The sequence below is a fragment of the Vulpes vulpes genome, chromosome 7, assembly GCF_048418805.1.
Source record: "Vulpes vulpes isolate BD-2025 chromosome 7, VulVul3, whole genome shotgun sequence".
In the NCBI taxonomy this organism is placed as follows: domain Eukaryota; kingdom Metazoa; phylum Chordata; class Mammalia; order Carnivora; family Canidae; genus Vulpes; species Vulpes vulpes.
This window is the reverse complement of record NC_132786.1, coordinates 106,794,351-106,820,108: the sequence shown is the minus strand read 5'-3', so window position 1 is coordinate 106,820,108 and position 25,758 is coordinate 106,794,351. Positions and strand designations below refer to the sequence as shown.

Genomic DNA, 25,758 nt, shown 5'->3' with positions numbered 1-25,758 from the left:
AATACACGCTTTACAATAAGGCCACTGCCCTGGGATTTGGCTGAAGAATAGGGATATTGTTTGGGAAAGTTATCTTTCTAAGAAGCACATATAGTTTTGCCTTTCATGTTCTTTGAAGTCTTAAAATTGAGCCTTCAACCTCCACTTAAAAACTTGAATTTGTATTAAAATTCCTGAAACCTATCAAGGAGTCATGCGATCTTCTAGAGGAATAAATTCATTACCAATACTGTTGTGTATCGTTATGAGTGAATGAAATATACGTGTCTCCTGTATTTGCAGCCCTGTTCTATGCATCTGAGGAAACTTGCAGGGTCTTTTAGGAAAATGTGCTGGATCAGTAAATCCTCCCTTGCTCTTCTGCAAGACTCACTCACATAATTCTCCCTCGTTAAGGACTCCTTGCAGGTAGCATTCGAAAACTAAGACTTTCACTAGGGGACTCTTGATGCCAAAAAGCAAAAACAAAAAACAATCTTCAAAGTGGAGAAAGCCCTGTTTCTCCTCACCCTCCTCCATTCATTTAAGGCACTAATGCATCTTGAATGCAAATGTACTTTTTCTCTGAAAAGCTACGCCAAATACCTTTTAGCAGAACTTTTACAGACCACGGACACAGACACAGACACAGAACTTTCCAGCTGGAAGGGACTTCAGAGACCATCCCAGATTGGTTCCACACGTGGGGGAGGGGCTTACAGCCCACCTTGTCTGCTCCCTTATTTTAAAATGAAGCCCAGATGCTTTAAGTGATTTGCTCCAGGTCATCAGGATTTGCACTCAGGCCTCTTGACCTGACCACACCAGGCTGTTTCTTCCAAAAATCACCTCTGCCTTCCCTGCCCCTTCCATCTCTGCCCAGAAAAGGAGAGCGAGAAAAAGATCCATAAAAAGTCATAATTAACTATAACCAAGACATGCATTTAGTAAATAAACATAAACGCCTTTCTGGTATGTGTCCCATGCCTCATTATGCCTCTCACTGTAGGACAATCACAGCTAACCAAGCAGAGAAGTTTTGGAGTAGCCAGGAGTCAGGACCACTCTCACGGGCCCAGGGTCTCTAGATGCAGAGGGCTCTGGTCTGTAACTATCCAATGATGCTGAATGGTTTCAGATAGTCCACAGCCTGAGCAGTGCATCACAGCACTAAATCCATTTTATGAAACATCACAGAAATGTGGTATAATTTTCAAAATATCTGTTTCTGTCTCTGGGTGTACTAGAGCCATAAAGCCTTAAGAACACCATCCTTTGCCGCCCCCCCCCCCCCATTTATTTAGTGTTGATTCCTGACTTGCCAACATTAATTAGCTGTTTCTAGACAAATCAATCAGGAAGTTTCCATCATCTCCCCCACAACCACAGCATATCATCTCAAAATTAACTCAAGAACACAGAAGTCCCAAAGATAGCACCAGGTTAAGCTGTCACGTAAAACAACAGAAAGTTAAAATTCTCAAGCAAATGCACAGTCGCCGTTAACATTGGCCGAAGTAATAGGCAAAGGACTGTGGCTACTTCGGAGGCTCGTCCCCTACGACTATACAAGCCCGCAGTCAAGTCTTAATAATAAATGCAATCGTACACCTCTTCATACTCAGCACACCACACCAAATCCTTCTCCAGGCATTTGCAATTCACCAGTTACACTCAGAAAGCCACCGCCCCCCCACTCCCACCGTCACTTCACTTCGACCTTTTATGAAAAGACAACCGTTTTGAGCCATTTAAGAAAGAGAGGGAGAGAGAATCCTGGTGGAAAATAATACACAGCTGTGATAATATCGTGTTTTTTTAAAATACCATAATATAGTTTTACTTTTAATAATAAAAGATAAAAAAGGGGCGTCTGTGAATAATTAGAGATTGCAGTCTGAAGCCAGTTACAGTCACTGCAATTGATAATAAACTGAAAACCCCTTGAGAGCAGGTAAATGCTTTGCAACCCTGACCCCCTTGCTCTCACATTACTTAACTACCCTGCGGTTCTTGCATTACATCACCATTCAAGCGATTGGTTCCTGCATTTTAACTCTCTCCCTGTCTCCTCCGATTAGGAGCGACACCGCCGCAAAGAAACTTCGCCCGAGTTTGCTCTTTCTCGCTTCGCTTTTTATTTGTGGCCTCTTTGCTCTGTCGCGCTCTGGCTCGCTCTGCCTTTTTTTTTTTTTTTTCTGCCCAACCCCGGCCTCGGTTCAACTCATTCAGGCCGCTGTGCTAGCACAAAAACTCTTATCAAAGTGAAAAGAAATGCCTCTTCGGGACAAGAAGAGGAGCGGAGGGGCTGGGGAAAGAGGAGAAGGAAGAAGAGGAGAAACAAAGACGGGCAGAAAGGGGGGAAAGGGAAGAAAAAGAAGAGGAGGAGGAGGATGAAGGCTGGAGAGAAGAAGGCGGTAGGGGCAAAAAAAAAAAAATTCTATAAAATCGGGAAAAAAGAAAATAAAATTAAAAACAAACCTCATGGACATCACTGAGGCTGAATTCCCTCCTGAGGTGCAGAACATGAGAGCTCTGGAATGAGTGTGTGTAGAATTTGAGCCAAAGCTTAACTAGCCTGAGTGAGTCATATCCTTCCCACTTGATTCCAGGCCAAGCGATGATGTAATGCGCTGGCCCTTCTCTTGCGCCTAGCTCTGGCTCTCTCCCTCCGGCTCGCTCCCTTGCTCGCTCTTTCTCCTGGGCTCGCCCTCCTCCCCCTTCTTCTTTTTAGCTCAGTGCTGGTGAAGTCACCATTTAAATCTGGCAGAACTGAAGCAAAAACTTCAATGTAACCAAAACAGCCCCAGGCCGAGTTCCAGACTCAGGGAGCCTTTAGTGGTGCAATTGCCCTTAGAAACCAGTAAACAGCGGTGGAAACAGTGCCGCCTGGGGATGGCCCAACAGCTGCCTCGGACTCAGAGAGGGACGGGGGGTTCTGTGGGTAGGGGTCCACTGGTTCCGATTTTTTAAAAAAATGCTGGTTTTAAAACAACAACAACAAAAAAGGTCCCCGTGTTTGCAAACAGGACTGGAGATACAAGTAGAAGTAGGGACCCAGGGGTCAGGTTGGGATGGATGGGGCTTGTCCAACCAAGACTGCTCCCCAGCTCAGGCTTTCCTTTCAGAACCAGGTGACATGGTTTCCATGGCTCAAGGCTCTTTTTTTTTTTTCCTGGAGCTGTTGCTGGATTTTCTGTTGCTGGATGCCAACCACCAGCCCTCCAGAGATTTCGCACATCTGACCTCCCTGTCAGCAAGGGCAAACCCACTTCGGGGCCAAACACGCGCCTGTGTCTGAAGCCATCAAGGTCTGGGAAATCACAGTGGCTCCCCCCCCAACTTCGCCCCCCCCCCCCGCCCCTATTGGTCCCTTTTTTATGGGCGGGAGGGTAAAGGCCCCTAGTCTCAGAACACAAAGCTTGACTCTCTGAGCTTAGCACTCCACTCTCAGGTGAGCTGTCCAAAGAAGAGAGAGTTAAAACACGTCCATCCTCAAAATGAAAGACAAGCTATCCTGTTCCTCTACCTGCTGCTGGGGGTGGGGTCGGGGGTACCAGTGCAGGTGGGGCTGTCTGTGAGTTTAAAAGGATACAGGGAGAACAAACAGTATGTGTGTCTCTCCTTTAATTACAGAGTGAGGAAAACCAGCCTGGGGTGGGGGTTGGGGGGCGGGAGTCAAACATCATCCTTCACCAACAGGAGTGAAGCCCTTTTAACGCAGGTTCTACTCCTCACTTGACACTTCTGCTCAGGACTTTACCTAGAACAGTACAGACACTTGCTGCTTTATTAGCAACGGCTTTGTAACCCTACCTTCTCCTTTTAATCTTCCCCCACCACCACCCTTACATGCCTCCTTAAAAAAGAAAAAAAATAGTGATTTTCAAAAAATGGGAAGTTCACGAGAAATTTCTTTTAAATACCACAAAAGCAGAAGAAAGGCGTGGAGTTGCAAGGTTTTGTTTTGTTTTCGAAAAGGATCATAGCTTTTGCCCAAGTCTGCTGCCCCTCGTCGCATCTGTGCCCAGGGAACTGAACAGATGCTACAAACCTTGGTCTCTTCACCTCCTGTTGCCCAGCGGAGAGGATCCCAACTCCTACCCTCTGCTTGCAGAGGAATCTATTGCTTGTTAAAGATCTCTGCTGCTGGGGACAGGACGGTTAATCTGAGTCCCTTGGAATTTAAATCACAGCTTCAGGGAATATCCAGCTAAAAAGCAAGGTCTGCCCAAGCGTTTGCCTGACCCTGGGGGCGGGGGCGGGGAAGCGCTTTCTCCAGCAGTCTGCCTGGAGCATGACATCCCCAATTGACGCTGATGCCACAGTTTCTGCAGTGACACCTTTATCAAGGCAGGCAGCTCTGAATTAAAGGTGATCAGCCGTAATTACAGCTGGCGCCACTGAAGCCTGTGGCCTGACAGCGGCAAATGTGGTTGTTATAAAGTTTGGTCCACCATGTCAGTGGCCTGTATAACTCATTTACGTCTGACTCGCCAAGCAGCTATGGATTTTTCTTCTGATGCAGGGAATAAATAAAACAAACTCCTCAATCACTCCTACAAGCCTTTCCACTTCGAGGTAGGTTGACAAGATTTTATAGAAGCCACTTTCTCCCTTTTATAAGAGCCATTGACCATGTTGGTTAATATAAAGCTAAGGACTTTCCCTTTGCCTTCTCTGCTCCCGACAACACCCCTCCCACCCCCATCCTTGCCTTAGCTTTCGTATTGAACTGTTTTCTTTACATTATTATTTTAGGCATCTCAAAGTGGGTATGTGGTAAAAGTTTTCCAAATTGACATCCTCCTGTAACCTCAATGGGAAAATGATCTCTCTACGATTTTTCTTATACTAAGTCACAGAGGCAGGGTTAAGCTGCTGGAAGTGGGTCCCTGCCTTTTTTTTTTTTTTCTTTTTTTCTTCCTTGAAGTAGGTAAAAGGGACCCTGTGCTGTAGGTAAAGATGATGTAAAAGGAGCTCTCCCGTATAAGTAACAAAGGGGATGGCAGCTTTGGCCGAAGCCAGGCACAGACTTCTCATGAGACACCACAGCATCTTTGCCTCTGCCAAGAGGAGGAAGGGGCCAAAAGGTTCCAAGATGGTGAGCATGCCTCTGAGAGGTGGATGAGTGGTGTGGCCAGTGGGTTCAGAGCTTCTAGAACCCAGCCAAACTCTGAGAGCCCTGTGCCCCGACGATGATGCCGCTGAAGCCCAACAATGTGCCAGGACACACTGACATTCCAACAAACCTTCTTTGGAGTGCTGGCCCGAGTTGGAAACAATTTCAGAGTTCAAAGGGGTTCTGAGTATTTACATTTGCACTTGCTGGTCCAAACATAAGTACCCCTCCCTGCCATTCCAAATCAGGCATTCTCACTGGCTGCTGGGTTTCTCCCCACTTGAAAAGAAACCCTGCTTTCCCATTTTCCTTCCTGTGAGCAGCTAATGATAGAGAATATCCTGTTCCCAAAAGGAAATCCCCCCCCACCCCCAGACTCCAGAGCTTCCTTTTTCACCCATCTGGCCCTCTAGTTGATTCCCTGCGCGCCTCTCCGCCCCCCTGCAGCCCCCTCCGAGTCCTAGCTGCTCTTCTGAAGACTGGGGGCTTTACAGATAGGACTTGTGAGATGCTGTAATTCCAGCGGGAGCCTTCTTAAAAGTAGCTCCCGGCCAGCAGGCTAGGCCTCCAGATTAGCTGGCTTGCTCAGGAATGCTTGCAACACCCTCCTTTCAGAACGTGTCATCCTTGGGGAGAGGGTGGTGGGTACCGCGCAGCTGTTCCCTGTAACTCACTCCCATACTCCCAGCTCCTGATGAAATGCTGGGCTCCGGACAAGTGGAAGCCTCTGAGATTTGAGCTCAGAGTTCAGAATACGTTTGGACCATCTCCAAAACAACCCACTAGAAAAGGCACAACTTGGACGGCAGGACTGAAGGGTGCAAGGGCCAACTGGAGAAAACTCTGCGTGTCTGGGGGAATTTCTGAGCTGGAGCACACGGAGGCACGCAGCAAGTATATGAAATGATAGCGATGTTTCCTAGAGACAGCGGACTTTTTTTTCCCCTCTCTCTCTTATAGGTTTGAATTTATTCTCCTCAAGGAAAGGCATATCATCTTCTTTCAGACGTTGTTTTTAAAATTTGACCCATGATTCCTTCAGTCCCAGTGGAGTTTGAGGGGCCAGATAATTTCAGCGTTAAATAAGCTGTAATGACTATCATATGTACCCAGCCATAAACCTAGTATTAAAAATTATTCAGAAAAAAAGTGGCATCTCTTCCTTTTTTAATTTACAATAACCATCCAGGTGGTTTTCTAAGGCCTCCTTTGCAAATTGCTTCCAGCGAACCTTCCGGTCACAGACCACTGCACACCCACGTGGTGTCATTCAGCATTCCCTTCAACTTGGGTGTCCCGTGTTTTCACAGTGGACAGAGGCTGAGGGGCTGTCTGGGTGAACCTGTGCAGCATGCATCCTGTGTGCTAGCGGAATTAGCTGCTTTAGATGCCTGAGCCTCCTACAGCCAGCTCCCGGCACTCCCAGGGAGAAAAACAGACTGGTCAGCCCTTGGATACTTCTGTCTTGTACCCACTGCAACTCCTACATCCCAGCCCTGGCACCAAGTGCCCTCAGGCAGCTTGCTGGACCTTCCTGTGTCCAAACCTACTTGTAAAGTTCTGAAGTGGCAACGTTAAAAGTGTCTCAAACACAGGAATGAATTTCTAATGGAGGAGGCATCAGGAAGCTTTAGGGGTAGGTATCGGGAGGTAAGGAGAGCCCACTGATCAGCCCTAAAATATTATCCTTGATCCTGCCTACTCATAGCATCTTTGCCCTAACTTCTCCATCTTTAAAATGTCATGTCATCAAAAAACCCAAAAGTACATGTCATTGTATCATTCGAACTTATCACATTTTCTGAAAGACAGCTGACACCCAATGAATATTTGTTGAAAAAATGAATGAATAAGTGAATGAACATGCTCCTCAGCTCAGGCATTACTTTTTCCATGAACATTTTGTACAACTATTACCCTGGGGTAGGACTGTCCATTTTTCTAGCTTCCCATGGCATCCTGGACCAGATTCTATTCTAGCAATTATGGAAGGTACCTATTTCCATGCCTGTCTTCCTCATGAGTCACTAGCTTCTTCAGGGTAGAACCTGGGCTTATCCATTCATCCATCAGCACCCTAGCACCCAGGAAGCACCTGGCTCACACACTGTAGGTCCTCAAGAAACACGATTAAAGCTCGAGGGTTGGCAGCATAGGCTGTTCTGTCTTCCCTGAATATTTTCCCTCCCAAAAGTCCTCTTTCCCTTTTGCGTCCTTAGACTTTTTCTGTGGTTTCCTTGAGATCTGGAAACTAAAAAACCTGGGATAATAAGAAAATCCTAGAAAATCTTCTGGTTGGCCTTCTCTATCCCTGCACTACACATATTTCTCCTCAAAAGGCCTTAGATTATTTTTGCTCCTCTGTTCCTGGATCCACATGATGGCGATGCCAGAATGGGCACACTGAGGTTTGGATCAGAGCAGCGGACACTAGACTGTTTTCTCCAGTTTCCCATATGAAACATCCAGAGAAACCAAGACTTGAAGTAAAAGGGAGCAATTATTTTCCTATTGGTCAGGGTGTTGAGGTGCCCTAAGGAAGAAGAGACTGACCCCAGGACTCATTTGTCCCCAAAACAATGGTGGTGTCGGTTCTAACCATCGATCCCTCCAACTCAGGGTTGGAACTATGGGAAGAGCATTCCAAAAAATGGTAGAGGAAGCTCAAAGTGGAGGAGGCTCAAACATCTGTAGGCAAAAGTATAGACAGGATTGGAACCTACCAGCATTGCTTGACTAGTGAATTCTTGTTCCGGTGTTGAGTGGAGGTGGGACATGGTAGTGCAGATGCACAGGACTGGCTGAGGGGCAATCCTTCTCGGGAAAGGTGGGCCACCAAATGAAGGGAGAGGAACAGGCTTCCACCACAGGCTCTGTGGCTAACCTCGGTTCAGAAAGGTCATCTACCAAGTTCTCCTGGACCCTTTGACAGAGTGTGGTGACCAGCCCAGTCTAGGGTGAAGCAGGTAGGGGGCATGGGGTGTGATCTCTAAGGAGGCGGCTTGCTCTTTTTGGCTCTTGGAGCTGTGCAAGGGCACGTCAGCAGTTTCACAACCTTGAAAGTGAGCCCCTCCCTTTGATGTGGAGCTGTAGCCCCCCCACCCCCACCCCACCCCTGCGTGTCTGGGCCCTGGTTGGTGAGATTTACTCCCTTCTGCGTCCCTCATGAGCACTGGGAGGACTAGTGAAATGATAGGGGAGAAGCTCTAGGTCTACCTGGCCAGCTGCGGGGAAGAGACGCAGTGTCTACAATGGATTGAGCGTTTTCTTGGAAGTGTCACCTGTCTTCATTCTGTCCTCCTTCACAATCTCCTGTCCGTCAGCTTGCTGTTCTAGTTTTCCCCCACTCTAACTGCTGTCTGTGTAAAACATTAAGATTATGGCCTTCTCTGTTAGAATTTATAGAAATTGATCATTTTTCCTAGTTCTTTAGCTATCCTACACATCTTACTGGCATATATATATATATATATATATATATATATATATATACACATGCGTCTATATGCACATGTGCATGCATACATACATAGAAATTTACACATATATGAATATATGCACACATAGCTTCATCATTAGCCAGTATTTACTGAGCACAAATACTGTGCCATGCCTAAATGTCACAGTGGGGCTGAAAGTCAAATGAAAAGTCGTCTAATGCCCAAGTCAGGAATGGGACTGTGCCACCTCCTTGGTTTGTATCCGAGCACTAACTCCTTGTACAACCAGATGATCCTGGTGAGCCAGCTAATCTGTGTGAGCAGAAGGAAGCAGTGTCTGGGTCCCAGCGAGCAGGATGGGGAATGTGGGTCTTCTTAGATTCAGGCTTCTGATCAGAGAGCTTCACCAAAGGAGGAGGCCTGGAGTAGAAGCAGGGAAGAATGAAGCCTTATGGCATAACATGGAGAAGTCAGAAATGCAGGAGGTCACCCCTGTCAGGTGATAAGATGCCGCTGCCTGACTCTCACCACTCACCTGACCTCCGCTACATCCCTGAAGTCTTGTCAGGGGCCACAATCTGAACCTGCACTGCAAAGTTAATCCCCACGGGTCCCCTAGCAACCGCAGGCACCTGGCTTCCAAGCTCTTTGTTTCTTTGGTGGGTCCCCTCATTTCACGTGGAGGAAAATGTGTGCCTGTCAGAACCTAAGCATCATGTTGCTGAGTGTTCATATCTGGAAAAGTCATTCTTGCCCACTTTCACACTCAGTGAACAACGTTATTCCTTTGCATATTCTAAGTGTGAAGTATTGGGGTGTCTCCATTCTGAATATTTACCCCTCCAATACTTTGCAGTTGCACAAAAGGGCTTTCTGAAAAAGACTACTTACTTGCTTGGATGATGGCCCTGAAAGTACACTCCACTGGTTGTTTTTGTTATTAAACATCTTTAAATAAATTTTTAAAAAACTACAAAAGAATGAATTTGAAGAGGTTTTAAGGGTATTAAAAATAAAAAGGAAGGCTTAAAGTCAGGAGTTGTATTTGTGGTTTTGTTTCTTTTCCCAGAGACTCCCGCTGCAGGCTCTGTGTGTATTTAGTAACTGACCACCCTGTCCTCTGAGCAGAGAGGTTCACCAGCACTGATTTATTCAGAGAGTTTGCAAGGGGGACAAGCCCTCTAACACTTGTGCCTGGAGGGGATAAGAGGAATTTTTTTTAACCCCAAACACGAAGCTCTTGGGCCTTCCAAATGAAATTATCTATGTTTTTATTAACAGAGTGCCTGAGTTAAAGAGTTGGTTTTGATAAGAGAGAATAAATGAAAGAGAAAACTGCTGACATAATATTTTGGTTTCCAAGCCCACTTCCACATTCTGCTGTCCCTCTCAGGCCTGGACATGACAGCAGTGTCTGTACCGGCATCAGAATCCCAAATGGAAAGGTGCAGCTAATCCTGCCTTATGCTGAAATTTAGCTTTAAACTTTCAGAAAAGGATCACAGGGACCCTTTCATATGCACTGGGAGATGTTTCTGTCTTTCTAGAAGTATAGTACTGTTGGATTTATAAATAACTTGGTCTCGTCCTCTCCATTCCTATGAGAGGAAAACTGAATATTACAATGTCCAAAGGGTCTTAAGTATGGGAGTGAGAGATCCAAACCTCCTCCTTCATAAACTTTAGAATTCCTCTGACATTCAAAGAAATGGGAAGGAAAGTGAGATCCAAGCACCATTGGGGGAGTCTGAGTGCCCAATTCTTTTCCCTTAGCCCTCACCTGGACTGGAAAGCAGACTTTTCAGTTGATGTTGGAACATACTTATCTTCAGCAACATGCCTTCCTGAGAGTCTAATGAAAACTGTGTACCCTCCCTTTATTTTTTTTAAGATTTTTAAAAATTTATTTATTGATGAGAGACGCACACAGAGAGAGAAAGAGAGACAGAGACCCAGGCAGAGGGAGAAGCAGGCTCCCTGCAGGGAGCCTGTTATGAGACTCAATCCCAGGACTCCAGGATCATATCCTGGGCTGAAGGCAGGCACTAAACCGCTGAGCCACCCAGGAGTCCCATGCACCCTCCTTTTGACCATGGACCCCAGGTTTCAAATCCCCAAGAAAACAAAGCATGCTGTCTTATATGAAACTTCAAGCTACACTCTTTACAGGTAAAGAAAAGCAGCCGAATCTTGAAGCTTTGAAGGCTGACCCAGATCCTGGCACTATGACCTGCAGAACTTGGTCTTTTTCCAGCTCAATGGTTCTCAGATTTGCTATATCTGAGAATCTCTGGAGAACAGACTAAAATGCAGATTTCCCGGTACTAACTCAAAGACTGCAACAGCAAGGAGGAGCCTAAGTATATGCATTGTTAGCAAAACTCCCTAGAGATTTTGATGCTACTGATCCACAGACTGTGCACACATCAAGAAAGACTGAATTCTAACTGGTCATCCCGCAGTCCTAGAAATTTTATAAAGAAATAAATTAATAAGTAAAAGAAAACACATATAAATATATTTATATTTCCACCGCAATTCAGGGTATAAAGAAGCTGTGATCTTGTTTATGCCTTATCTTTTAAGCTAAGAAGTATAGTAAAATTATCAATCCTATAAAAATCAGCTATAGTGGCTTTTCCAAAGCAGGATGCCTATGATGGATGGAAATAAAACATATTCGCAGTAACATAACACCATTTAAATGGTCTATGGAATTATGGTCCCAAGACCCCTGATAAGATTAGAGCTTCCTGACCTGTGGCTGGTTTAACAAGGCATTTCTCTCCTATGTTTACTATCAATGGTTCCAGATGTTTACTTTGCAATATTCCCAGTCTCTTCGTGTGACAATCACAGGGAGGCTGCTTTGGGGAAGGGAAAGAAATACTACTGGTAGCTGAAGAGTGCACTGCATGGTATAAGCCCACCACATCTTTGGCACAACTTGGTTATCATCTAGAACTTCAGCTGAACATCAAACAGTGGTGTTGGTTCTGTGTACTACAGAATGCTACAAAATTCTGCACGGGGTCACCTTCCTCAGAGTTCTCTCTCTCTTTCTCTAATATTTTGTTATTTATTTGAGAGCGAGGGGGAGTATGACAAGCATGTGCAGGGGGGAGTGACAGAGGGAGAGGGAGAAGTAGTCTCCTGGCTGAGCAGACAGCTCAACGTGGGGTTCTATCCCAGGACCCTGAGATCATGACCTGAGCTACAGACAGATCCTCAACCAACTGAGCCACCCAGGTGTCCCTTCTCCAGAGTTCTTTTCCCATCTGTTTCTCTAAAGGATGTTTTAAAGTTCTTGAGAAGTCTTCTATGTTTATCCTTGTAAAGTGCCATGAGCACTTGAGAAGAGAAAGTGCCAGGCCCTCCACAGACCCAAAAATGCGAGTGATGGATGAAGGGGAATGGGGATCATGACCTGTGAGTCATCCAGGGCTGTATCCACTGCTAAGTAGGAATTAAGTGTCTGAATTACAATGATAGTCCTTGTATAATTTCTGTTTGACCAACGCTCTGTCATATTAATACTGTCACAGCAGCACTGAAACAATGATTAAAACAGACACCACACATAAGTCCAGGGAACAGACAAAAGGGAAAAACCTTCATAGGCGCTAAATGTCTGGGAAAATAATGCTTCAACAGGAGGTATCAAGGTTGTAGGAACATAAAGGGCAGTGAACAAGGAAAATAATGATGGAGATGACAGAAGGAAGGGAGAGTCTTTGGTCGCTTACTGCCCGTTAAGCCAGGGGCCATCGTGCCCCTTCCATTCTGATACTTGTTGGAATTTTACAGCCATTTACTCAGAGAAGCTTTGTGTCGGCAGAAGAGGAGAGCTTCCAAGATTCGGAGAATAAAGAGACACTGATCATTATTAATGATTCTCATCTTTGAATGAAATAGTTTGGGGATACTAATCCTCTTTAAAGTTCTGGATATTTTCAGAAATAATCTGTAATGACCAGCAAATTGCCTTTTCCGTTTGGTTAAAAAAAAAAAAAAAGTCCTTGTTGACTTCTCATTGTCAAGCCCAGAGTCTTTCCTGTCTCAAGTCTGAGATGCTGTTGTGCGTGGGAGTGCATATACCTTACCCCAAACTGAAACGGTATCCATGATGCACGCAGTTGCACAGGGTAGCACAATTTTGCAAGGTTAGATGATTTGGGGCCTAGAAAGCCCCATAACTTAGTCTGGAGCAGCTCCTTTTAATTTGTCAAAGTTTCTGTTATTTTAACAAAGGCTATTTGGCGTCACCTGATATCTCTCGACCTGACCAAGCCTCAGCAAAAATTGAGATCCTTTTGTTTCCACCTTGTCTCCCCTTTCACTATCTTTCTCTGCATTTCCTGATGCCCTTTTGTTCTTAACTAGTTTCAAGTAATTTTACAAAAGATTTTAGCTGATAAAGGCAAATTTGCTCCACTATATATGCTGAGAACTCCAGGAAACACATATAAGGTGTTACGGTGGCACATAGAGGGCGTGCTGGTGAAAAGGGAGCGTCCTGGTATAAGGATGCTGATGGATCTCTGGGTCCAGATAGATGTCAGAGAAACAGCAGAAAACAAAACAGACCACTACTGACAAATAAAGGGCAATGGATGGAAAGCATGGGGGTGGGTTCTGAGGTCCAGGCGACCGTGGTAGTCTGTGAGGCGAAGGGCTACAATAGTTATTTTAAAATTATAGGGATGAGCAGAAAAATACTCTGCAATTTTCAGGGTACTTTGTTAACAGAGGTGCCTGGGTGGCTCAGTCGGGTAAGCATCCACCTTTGGCTAGGATAGTGATCCTGGGGTCCTGGGATCGAGCCTGGTATCCGCTCCCTGCTCAGCGGGGAGTCTGTTTCTCCCTCTCCCTCTGCCCTCCCCTTGCTCATGCTCTCTCTCTCAAATAAATAAGCAAAATCTTTTTTTTTTTTTTAAGTACTTTGTTAATACAACCCCATGGAGCGCTAGACCATGAAGGAACGGTGGGTACGGTGAAGTCTTTCAGATAAGGTGTTCAGGGAAGTCCTCTCCAAAGAGATGGCATTTGTACCTGAGAACTGAATAATAAAATATGGAGGTGTGAGTGTAGACACAGAGGGAGACGTGTGCAGACAGAACCGAGACCAAGGTCTTGAAGGGGTCAGGACTTGGTGTGCTCCCTGACTGGAAGGAAGGCCAGGCAGGGAAGATAAGGGGAGGGGTAAGAAATGCCGGAGAAGTCGGGAGAGGTCTTGCTGGCACAACAGCATTTCTATTTTATTTTCAGGGAGAAGTCGAGAGAAAGGCCTCATGTGATCTGATTTGTATTTTAAAGAACCTGAATTAACTGCTGTATGGAAAATGGAATGTCTGAGAGTAAGAATTCAAGTTTGGGGAACAGTGAAGAGATTTTGCAAGAGCCTGGGCAAGTGGTGATGGCGGCTGGCACTAGGCTGGCAACAGAAGATGCAGCAGAGGAGGGGAGAGCCAGGGTACATAGAGGGAGAACCCAGCAGCACTCCTGGAGGTGGCCACAGGAGCACTGAAGACAAGGAGTCCAGGAAGACTGGATTTCCATGCCATCAAATGAGTAAATGCTGTGGCTATTGGCCGTGATAAGAAGACTGGCATTGCTGATGATTCGAGGAGGGTCAAGGGTTTTGCTTTGGACAAGCTAAATTTGAGATGCCTGATGACATACAGACAGAGAAATCGGGAAGGCAGAGGGCTAGGAACGGTTGAGCTCAGTGGGCAGGCAGGGCCGAAGACATCCCTTGGGAGTCAATTCTGATGGACTGTCTTTAAAGCCACAGACTGGGTGAGTCTCAGAACTGAGTCATGTGGGACAGTCTTACAGTAAGTGCTGGGCAGGGGAGGGGTAGCTGGTGAGGTGGGAGAAAAACCAGGAAGGAGGCAGGGGAGATTCCTGGAAGCCAGTTTAAGTACAGCAGTTGCTGAGAGGCCCAAGAAGCACACATTTGTTAAAAGTCACCTATGTGGTCGCTCTTATGGCTGTGATCTGCCTAGAAGAAGATGGAAGGGCAACACGGAGAGTCAGTTGAATGAGAGAACAGTTTCTCTTTCACCCACCGCCTTGGTGCAAATACTACACTTCTTTTTTTTCCCCTCTCGTTTTAAGCATCAAGAAAGAAACTACCATAATGCTGAAAGTTGGAGGATTTCACTCGCCAGCCACAAAAGATGAGTTTTAGAAAAAAATTCCACATGGGGTCAAGATCTGTTAGAGACCCCCTGCCCGGACACCTTTTTCCTTTATAGTCGCTATTCATGGGGGACTTGAAACCTGGCTCTAACACCCAGATAAATCTGTGTAGTTTTTATTAGCAAGAGATAAACTTCTGATCAATAAGGGCCTCTGCTTTAGTCATTACCGTTTTTGAGATTTAGAAGAAATGATAAAATTGAAATTACCCATGGGCAGTCAAATGAAGACCTTTTATCTCAAAGGTTAGGAAGAAGACTGAAAAGAAAATTCTAAAATGTGTTTTTAAACTTGACTAATGTATGTGATTTTAATAGCTCTAGGACTTTTCTCACTTTCGAATGGTCCCAGGATGGTTTGGGAATGTAGGCTGTAAGAGCTGCTTTCCAATAGGCATTTTTGGGAGAACACAGGTATCCTGGGACAGGTTTTAAAATGGGAGGTCCTTTTGGAATGTGTGATGACATCCATTATATTAGGCCCAAGAGGCTCTGGATTTAGAGTGAGAAAGAGATTTGAGAAATTCACCACCCAAATTTCAAAAACTAAATAATGTATTTTAAAAATGTAGAGGCCAAATTGTGGATGTTTTCATGAGGACCCTTATATTCCAGGTAAATTCAAATTTCCCTAAAAAGCAGGAGCATGGGGTCTACACAAATCCATCCCTCCCCTGAAGATGACCTCTACTGACCTATAAAGGGCCACAGAGGGAAAGCATGGGAGTAGGTGCTGGGGTGACCATGGTAGTCTGTGAGACCAAGGGCTACAATAATTATTTTAAATTTGGAGAGACAAGCAGAAAAATATTCTAAAATTTTCAAGGTACTTTATTAACACAACCTCACAGAGCACTGAACCATGAAGATTTCAAAATTCAACTTTCTTCCTTTTGCAGATAAGAAAACCAAAATATTGGTAAGTGTCACTAACTCAAAATAACCCAGGACCCTTGTGCCCATTTCAGAGCTCTTTCTTTTGCAGCCCTGGATGGCCCAGGTATCTCTGCATTATGGGGAGGTTTTCACTCACTTAATTCCTTGAATTTGCTCTTGGCTTTGGGCTCTTGGGAGTGGAAGCTGTGCCCTGCACAAGGTCAGTTGAGGGGCACTGGAAATGGCCCATGGAAGCAACAGCTGGGCCCAGGGCATTTCCCCTTAACTGAGTCAAGACAGCCAGACTCTGTCGATCAGAATTTGTCAGAGCCTATTTCATAGTACATTATTAAATGCCCTGATGTTTTTGTAACCAAATAAATGCATTATGAGCAGGACATTTTTCCTGCAGTTCTCTACAACATCCTGGGTCTGCTCTTAGGAATGGATAAAAAACAGTAGGGTCTCTGGCCACAATAATGCCAATTTATATGTGTTGCAAAGCAATCTGTTACCTCATTTAAGCCTCCTAGAACTTTTCCCAGGGAGAAAGCTGAGGTTAGAAAGGTGTAATGACTTGGTCAAGAACAAAGAGTCGTTAACTAGATCCCAGGTCTTTTAACATCTTGGTCCGGCATTTTTTTCTATAATATAACTTTCTTCCTTGTTGGGTCTCCTGGATGTGTGTCGTTTTATTTTGGAAACTGATTTTTGTATTTGGTTGGCTAGGGTGATTGGAACTCTTTTTCTTTTTTTTTTTTTTTACTGTGATAAACTATACATAACAAAAAATTTACAGTTTTAAACTTTTTTCCTATTTTTTTTAAGATTCCATCCATTTATTCATAAGAGACACAGAAAGAGAGAGGCAGAGACATAGGCAGAGGGAGAGGCAAGCTCCATGCAGGGAGCCCGATGAGGGACTGGATCCGGGACCCCAGTGATCACACCCTGAGCTGAAGGCAGACACACAACCACTGAGCCACCCAGGTGTCCTCAACTTTAATCTTTTTTAAATGTACAATTCAGTGGCATGGTTGAACTTTTGAGGTAGGAAAGAACAAAGAAAGTGTAGTAATAAGTATCATAAAAATAAAAGTCAGTAAGTCCTTACTAGATGCCAAGCAATGTGCTAAGAGCTAATCTTCAAAATCTCATTAAATTCTAAAAACAAATCTGGCCAGAATTCTTATTCTTTTTTCTACAGATGAAGGAACACAAGTTCAGAGAAGTTAAGTAACTTGCCCAAGGTCACACAGCTGGCCCTGGCAGTCAAGTCACAAACCCAGGCAGTTGATTGATGCATTCACCACCCCAATCCACCACACCTTGTTGCTTTTCCTTTGGGGCTGCTGCTAAACAAAACAAAAAAGAACTGAAAGGCCCAATTCTTCTTTCTTGGCTTTTCTGCCTGGTTTTAACTCTCACATGTTGATTGGCAACTGAGCCACCCAAGTGCTACCAGAATTTGAGAAGAAGTGTTTGAGACAGGGGAAAAAAAGCCAAAAGGCTCTTGCTTCTCCGCTGACAATCTGAACAATCAGGATCACGCTCTTCTCGTTGAAGCTGGCTGGCGACATCTAAGACTGGCCCAGGGTATCCAAATTGTGCTTATGCTAAAGCAAATTGTAAGAGGACCTCGTGTTTTTGAGAAGAGATGATGAAAAGCAGGAAACACGTTTCTAAATAGGAAGTGTCTGAATTCATTTCGCAATAAATGTCACTAAATAACTCAAACGATTTGGTACACACTTTTGGATAACAGGTTGTTATAGGAAATGTAATTATAACTACATCAAAAAACAGGCCTGCTAGAGACTGATGGAAAAACATACATACACACCATATAAATATGTACACACTTGTATATTTCTATACCAGTGAACTTCTGCTGTCTTGATTCCTACTGACGTGTACCCTCACGTTTTTTTGATGACACATGGGAGCTACGGAGATTTAAAAGCAAATTTTGAACAATGACCTCACATAGGCTGCCCTAGTCTTTGTATATAAGTGAGCATTCATGGATGAAACACGTTTCTATTATTTTTGGATAAACCATCAGCTTCCCCTAGTCTGCACTAATGACTACAGGAAACATTTTCAATGCCAGACGCACAGCAGCCCCTAGAATCCCAAACTCAGGTAGATAGTCTTAATGGAAAGACACATTTATAATCATCCAATAAGGGATGCCTGGGTGGTTCGGCAGTTAAGTGTCTGCCTTCAGCTCAGGGTGTGATCCCAGGGTCTTGTGATCCAGTCCCGCATCAGGCCCCCTGCTCAGTGGGGAGTCTGCTTCTCCCTCTCCCTCTCCCTGCCACTCCTCATGCTTGTGCTCTATCAAATCAATAAATAAAATATATTTTTTTAAATAATTCTTTTAGGGATACCTGGGTGGTTCAGCAGTTGAACGTCTGCTCAGGGTGTGATCCTGGGTTGGGGATGGAGTCCCCCTGCCGGGAGCCCGATTCTCCCTCTATTTCAGTCTCTGCCTCTCTCTCTCTCTCTCTCTCTCTCTCTCTCTCTCTCTCTCTGTGTGTGTGTGTGTGTGTGTGTGTGTGTCTCGTAAATAAATAAATAAAATCTTTTTAAAAAGTCACCCAATAAAAGGCGATGAACTCAAATAAGCACTTCAAATTATATGCCAAGTGGTCTTAGAAACATTTTACTTTCTAGCACATGTGGCAGGCAACGCTCAGAATGACATCAAGAGGATGGGGGACAGAGGGAGAACTGGTAAAGAAAGCAAGAAAAGAAGCCCCAGGGATCTGGGTCTTCTCTTTGTGCCCAGGTCATGAGTCCCCAGGGCAGCCCTGGGCTTTCAGCTGAGAGGTTCACCCTGATGGCAGGTCACAGGAAGCAGCAGCCCCTAAGAGCAGGTGAAATTACAGAAACAAAGATTCCTGACACAGGAAACAGACTTCCAGAGCTTAGAGCAAAACAACAAATGCTTTACTCGGTTCCAGGAGTTTGGCTTGTGGCCACAGCCAAACTGTCCCCCGATGCCCCTAATGTGAGGGTCCTGTGTTGGCGATAAAGTCCCATCGTGGTGTTTTGTTGTCGCTTCTTTTTATTTTGAAATTACTTCTGATGTTCAGAAGTACTGCAAGATAGTATAGACTCCCTGTATGCCCCTCACTGAGCTTCTTCCCTAATGTTCGCTTAATTAAGCCTGGCACATTTATAACAACTTAGAAACTAACACTAGTGGAATACTATTATTTGAGCTACAGACTTCACTAGTTTTTTCACGAATTTCTCTCCCCCCCCCACCCCAATACCACTGTAACAGGGCTTTCATAATTTTATTCCCTTGTTCAAAAACAAGCTCTGTCGCCAATCGAAGTAAATGCTCTTCAGTTGTTTGGTTGCATCCTATATTCTTAGAATCCGCTGCCACTATTCACCAACACATATCCTACAAGGTTTGGCTTCAGCCCAACTGGACATGTTTGTTTTGTCTCAATATACCTGATCTTTCCTACATCTACAACTTGGCTCATGCCAGTCCCTCTACTCCAAACATTTTCCCATGCTCGTGGTTCTATACTCTCCCTAAGGCTTGAATCCAGTGCTTTCTTGGTTCAAGAAAATGTTACTAGCCCCTCAAGTCAGGTGTGATCTTTTTTGCCCAGAAACTTCCGGTGTGTGGTATTGGTTGCATTTCTTGTGTTGCGTATTGGGGCTGCAATGGGGTGTGACGTCAGAGCAGGGCAGGGTGGAGGGGCTAGGCCTGAGCAGTTGAGGGTTCCCTGAAACAGGGGGTAACAGGAGTCCCTCTGGACATGGCACTGCAGTGAATGTGAGAAGAAACTTTCCACTCTCACCTGCTTGCAGAACCCAACTTTTTAGAATGTTTAAGACATAACAATACAATCTGATGCTGCTACAGAGTGAAATCATATCAGAAAGTAAAAGGAGCTGGATATTTCCTACTTATAACATTCCTTTAACTGGAATAAAGCCTGTTTTCACCCAAACTCTGTGTAGAGGAAAACCTAATGCTTTATAAACTCTTTTTGTTTAGGTTTTCATATTTTGTCCTCCTTCCTTCACTAAAAGTTATATAACAAGTGCGTTTTCTTTTTTTTTTTCTTTTGTAGCCACACTTCAGGGGAAGACATGAATGTATCACTGACTATTGCAATTATTTTGTATTTTTATGATTCTACTTCCATATTTGCATAATCACAACATAATTTTGTATAGTTATATCTATAATAAAAAGGATTACTAAAAAAGAAATAAAGTTTGACATATCCAGAGAGGTTTTTGAAACCCAGACAATGGAAAGGAATGTATGATGTGACTTCTCCTATCGGAATGCAGAACGCGGATTTATTTTCTGCAAATGAAAAGATGTGTTATCCTTTTAATAGTTTTCTTATATATCTCTTAGCATTAAGTTGGCAAATAAACTTAACCAAAGCTGAACAGTGTAAAGTGAGATCATGCACTAGACCTCAGAAGGGAAATCTCATGAATGTGATAGAATGTGATATAACCTGACTACAGGGCATTTTACGGAAAAGTTTGATTTTTGTATATGACTATGCAGTATTTAAGGCTGGAGAGATCATGCAAGAAGACGTATGATTAACTTAATGCGACTACAAGGCAGACATGCAGTTTTTAAACCTTTAATTATCATACACACTGTAACTGTTTTTTCCTTTTAAAGGCAAAGCAAGTGCCCAGAAAATTCTATTAATAAGAATTGAATATTTGCCGTGTGCAGTTTTTTAAAAGCCTAACACATCCCCCAAATAAAAATATAAATGTGGACTAATTTCAAGTCTATTGAAGAGATATTTGTTTTTCTTTCCTCGGCTTTGTCATTTTAGGGAGACAGGCTGGATGTGACTTCAAAAACAATTGTATGGAAAAATGTTTATTTTATTTGCAAACTTAGAAATATTTTGCAAGTTTACAAATAAACAGAACAAATTTTTCTCCTTTGTAACAGTGGAAATGTTTTGGTTTTTTTAAGTGTTTCATCTTTTTTCTTTTCTTTCTTCATTGTTTTTTTTTTTTTTTACATCATCCAATGGGATTTACTTAGAAAATGATCCCGATCCCAAAGAAAATATTTAGGCAGATTTATTCATATCCTTGGGTTTAATATGGATAGAAGCCACCTAACCACATTTAATTGGAGAAAGGAAATATATTCATAGTTCCTCTTGCATATTAACAAGTGCTTTTTACTCCAAAAACCTCAAAACATTTGATAAGATTTTAAACACCATCCAAACAAAGAGGGGACAGTAGCATTTTAATTACCAACAACAAAACTTGGTGGCAGTTTCAAGCAACAAGAAGAGCAGAGTAAGCGCTTACAAGAAAATACACTGAGACTACATATCCTTGATGACTCTGGCTGGCATTGCAGTGCTTGCCCTGGACTGAATGGGTCCAGCCAGGGACAGCAAGCATCTGAGAACTCTTAATGAGGCTGTACAGATCTTCTGGATTTGTGTTGAGTGGGTCATTCACCGGGAAAGTCAGAACTTTCTCTGGGATCCCAAAAGCATCAATCCTTGTTTCACTCTCCATGTCAAAGCAGATCCCCAAATCTTGTCATGGATGATCCACTCTGTCGAAGCAAAATTTGTGACAACCATGTTCCAATATAGTACAATAACTACGGACATTGTCGTGAGTTTCTTGAAATGGGATGTGGCCTGCAAAGGATCACTTCTCTCTGTTTTTGCTGCTCCCTTCCTTTTCCCTCTCCCTTTCTTTTGGCCACCCGCCTCCACCCTGACTTTTATTTTATATCTTTAAAATCTTTTTTTAAAAAGCCAAATAGGTTTTGGACTGATTCTAAAAAAAAAAAAAAAAAAAAAAAAAAAAAAAAAAAAAAAAATGCTGCACCTGCATATATAAAGGGCCCGTTAACACCAGGAAAGAAAGTGATTTGGGACTGACTCAAGGCAGGGAACTACCCACTGAATCATCGCTGACACCTCCAGGGTTTCTTTGGAGGTCTCCCATATGAACATCGACCCAGCCCAGCCTCATTCAGCTTATGAGAGCTTAGCTGAAGGTGGTATGGCCACCAGCCATATTACTCATTGGGGATATTGAGTCATATAGATTTATAAGGAGTGGGCACAGAGCATTAAATATCCCTAAGGTATTTTGTGGCTTGAATGATGCTGCTATGGGCCCCAGAGTGATGGAACTCAATTTCTAATTCTGGGTATAACATGCAAGTTTCATCTCCACAACATGCGTTTCTTGTTTATTTCCTCAACTTTTGGCAACTGTTCCTTGTAACAATGTTCATGCATCTCCAAAGAAGAATGCTTATTATTTTTTGAGAGACAGAAATAAAAAAAGACAGCAAAAAATACATTTCCTTAGACAGTTTAGCCATTCAATCTATGGGGGTAGATATGGGGTTCTGCTGAAGGTAGGTGTAAGAAATACTCTTTGTTGTTCTTTGTGCTTTAGACTTGCTCCTTAATTCCACTTGGGTAAGTTAACCTCAGAAGTTAGATCACAGTCACAGTAACATGTGTGAGATTCTATCAGACACCATTCAGAAATAAATTTATTATAAAAAAAAAAAAAAGATACCATTCAGGCTGAACGCAATTTGAATAATGGCTTTGCAAGGAGAAGAATAGATCTTCTCTCTTTTATCTCAACCACTACTTGCTGAGACTTATCAGTTCAAGCCATTCCCCCAGCCCATATCCTTCCCAATTCCTCTTTCTTACCCAAAGGAAAAAAAAAATGATAGAGCTTGCCTGTCTGTTCCCTCCACCCCCCCACCTTCTTTATAAAGTTCCTAAATACATTCTTTTTAAGTTTCATTTAAACTGGGGCATTTGGTAAGTTGATAGTTATAGCATGCTCACAGCTGTGGGAAAACTGACATAAAAAATAACCAGCTCAGAAAAATGGCCCATGCACAACATCTTTGAGTTTTTATGTTTTATTAGCAATTTGGACTCATTACTGTTTGGGGGAGGAAGGAAGGGAGGTAGATGTTTCTGCAAGTTGTTTCTTTAATGTATTAAGCAGAGTTTCCCAATCAGGTTTAATGCAACTCGGCCCAGTCCTTTTAGCTGGGCTCCAGGAGATCCCGGAAATGTTGACCTTCAGCCTCCTCTCTCCTCCAACCCACTACCCCCCATACCTCTGCACTCCCCCATCTTCTTCATTGAAATTCATTATCCACAAGCAGAGGTCAAGCTGAGTATTTCACGAGGCTTCATAGAAAAATGAGATAACCTCTTTATCTCAACCCAATATGCTCTCTGATCTTTCCCAGCTTTTGTCTTCTTTTTAGTCTTTTCCCCAAAGGCAGGATTACCACTTGCAGCTACCATGGTGTCACTGTAGTTTTGAATTATGACAGCCAGAAAGAGCTGGGTAATATTTAATAGCCTGAGATCACAGATGTTCCTGACACAATACTTAGCCAGGTCTGTCCCTCTTTCAGAACTCTCATTATTTGTACATGTTCTATGACTTCTGGAGAGAATATACTGTCTCTAACATTCACTTTTCCTTTCTTTTTTGCTCTCCATGGTATTAATCGTTCCCACCCCTAACTCATCCACCTGAAAGAGTGGTCCATTTTGTCATGTAAGAACATTAACGCAGGCTAAATGAGTTCTGTTCCTAATCTTTGTGCCTTTTGGTGAAACTCTGGAATATAAAAACTGCCTGCTGAAATAGCTTTCTGTGGCCAGACTCACAAAAATCACCAATTATCACATTGGAGAAAACATTAAATACACAGGCATCAAGTCTTCCAACTCAATTGTCACTCTTTCCTTAAGAACACAGGAATGAGGATGATGGAAAAATGATGGGCACAGCAGTGATGAATGAAGAATGAAAGAGGAAAATTCACTTACTTAAACCCTTACCTTCAGAGGAAGGAAGGAAGGAAGGAAGGAAGGAAGGAAAGAAGGAAGGAAGGAAGGAAGGAAGGAAGGAAGGAAGGAAGGAAGGAAGGCTGGAAGGAAAGAAGGGTGGGTGAGTGGAAGGGAAGAAGAAGAAAGTAAAAGAAAGAGGGAAGGGAAGGAGGAAAGAAAGGAAGAAGAAGAAAGTAAAAGAAAGAGGGAAGGGAAGGAGGAAAGAAAGGAAGATAGGAAAGGAGAGAGGATGAAAGAAAGGAAAAAAGGAAGGAAAAGATAATGAAGAAGGGAAGACAGGAGAGAGGAAGGAAAAAACCAACTAGTAATATTTTTTCATCTTTCCATACACAGAAACTTCTTCTAAAAGTCCTTGTAGGACTTTCCTTGTAGGAATGAAAACTGGGAAAAAATTGGGATCTGAAATATCAAATCATACTTGAAGGGTTGAATTCACTCGATACTCCTTGATTTGATACATAGCTCAGAGACAAGAATGTTAATTCCACCTCTATCAACAAGATGACTGGTTCAGCTTGTTTTTCATGACTAGTCTGAGAGCTCTCGGGAGGAAAAAGAGTAGAAGCTAAGTAAGCAGAAAAGTCCTGTATGATGGGTTTCTAGGGCAGTACACCTCTTAATTGAGGTCCTGGGACCAGTAGCATCAGCATCACCTGGGAACTTGTTAGAAATGCAAATTCTTGGGCCCCACTCCAGACCCGCAAATCAAAATCTCTGAGGGTGGGGACCAGGAATCTGAGTAATTGCCTTCCAAGTCATTCTTCTGCAGGCTAAATTTGAGAAGCGCTTTGAACAGTCTTCCCCCAAAAGACTTCAGCCTGCACTTGGGAAGGAACAGTAATTACCAAGCCCTCATTCAATGAAATAGCACTACCATTAAAGTATGTGAAAGAATATAAGACAAGGTGTAGAAGAACACATTATGATCAAATGAAAAAAGAGAAGAGAATAAACGAAAGCACATGCAAACACATACATAAACACAAATCAACAGAGAAAAACTGAATCATTAAATTCCAAGAAGAAAAATTAATACCAGAACTATGTGGGGAGAGAAATCAAGTCACCTGATGAGAACACAGGCTTTCTGTCTCTGATACCTCAGTCTAGAAACTAGAGAGGGTTTCAATTGGAAAATAAAAAATGGAATTTTATTTTTTATTTTTTTGAAAGATTTTATTTATTTATTCATGAGAGACACAGGGAGAGAGGCAGAGACACAGGCAGAGGGAGAAGCAGGCTCCCTGCAAGGAGCCCGATGCGGGACTCGATCCCAGGACCCCGGGATCACGACCTGAACCAAAGGCAGACTCTCAACCACTGAACCACCCAAAATGCCCGAAAATGGAATTTTAAACCACAGATTTATGGTCCTATCTTAGAGACTCCTTTCGGCTTCACCCACAAGGTGAGAGAGTTCCTCCAGGTAGTATCATATCCCCCGAACACTGACACACATAAGAAGCAGACTTTGGTAATAGAGGAAACTGATCTTTCAAGTATACCGATGCCCTCCTCTCCATGCCCCCACCCCCCGCATCCATCAAGGAAGATTAAATAGTAAGCCTGATAGTTACGAAAAATAGGCTGACAGCTATCTCAGAAACCAAAGGCTCTCTTGTCCCTTCATCATCTTCCTTGAGAGAAACAGAGATGGAGCTGGCCCAGGGCAGATTGTTGTGGAGCAGCTTCTTCGCACACCTCACAGCATCTTCGTCAGTCAGTTCATTGGGGCCATGGTGCCATGTGCACTCATGCTTGCATGTGAGTGTGTGCTGTGTACGTGTGTGTGAAGGCCAAGGGTCATCATTTGCAGGTTAAGTGCTGAAATCAAACTCCAGAGTGAGATGACAAGTCGGTTTTATGGTTTGGCCCCCAAAGACTGACTGTGGGCAGCAAAAATCAACAACCTTGTGCAGGACAGGTTTTGGGGGCCAAGGTTAACCCCTGCCATTTCCTGCTGAGGCAAGCACGAGAGCACACATTGTGTTTGGAACTCCTCTTGGTGGCATAAAGAACAGAGCTGCAGCAAAGCCACCTGGTAAAGTCACTCACCATTAGAGCTTGTTAGGCCCTCAGGAGGTCTCTGCGTCATAAAAGGCCAGGCCCCCAGAATATCTTGTCCACACCACCTTAGGTCTCTTTCCTCCCCCCTTTCAGTCAAGGTTGGTGGCTGACCCACAGCAGTAATGCACCATTTCAATTCACAAGACCATCATCAGAGGATGGACCCCGCT

The 25,758-nt window shown here is 43.6% G+C and overlaps 1 protein-coding gene across 6 annotated transcripts in view; it reads right to left on the bottom strand.

The window, feature by feature from the left end:
• The window catches only part of CREB5 (cAMP responsive element binding protein 5), a 405,112-nt gene that overhangs the window by 128,637 nt on the left and 250,717 nt on the right, over positions 1-25,758 (bottom strand). Inside the window, exon 1 of one of the 6 annotated variants that reach the window (XM_072764625.1) lies at positions 2,461-2,681. The exons of the other annotated variants lie outside the window; for them this stretch is intronic. Coding sequence (XP_072620726.1) covers positions 2,461-2,507 — 47 coding nt within the window. The 5' untranslated portion in view covers positions 2,508-2,681. Of the gene's footprint in view, positions 1-2,460; positions 2,682-25,758 lie in introns of those variants that run through there. 6 annotated transcript variants of the gene reach the window in all.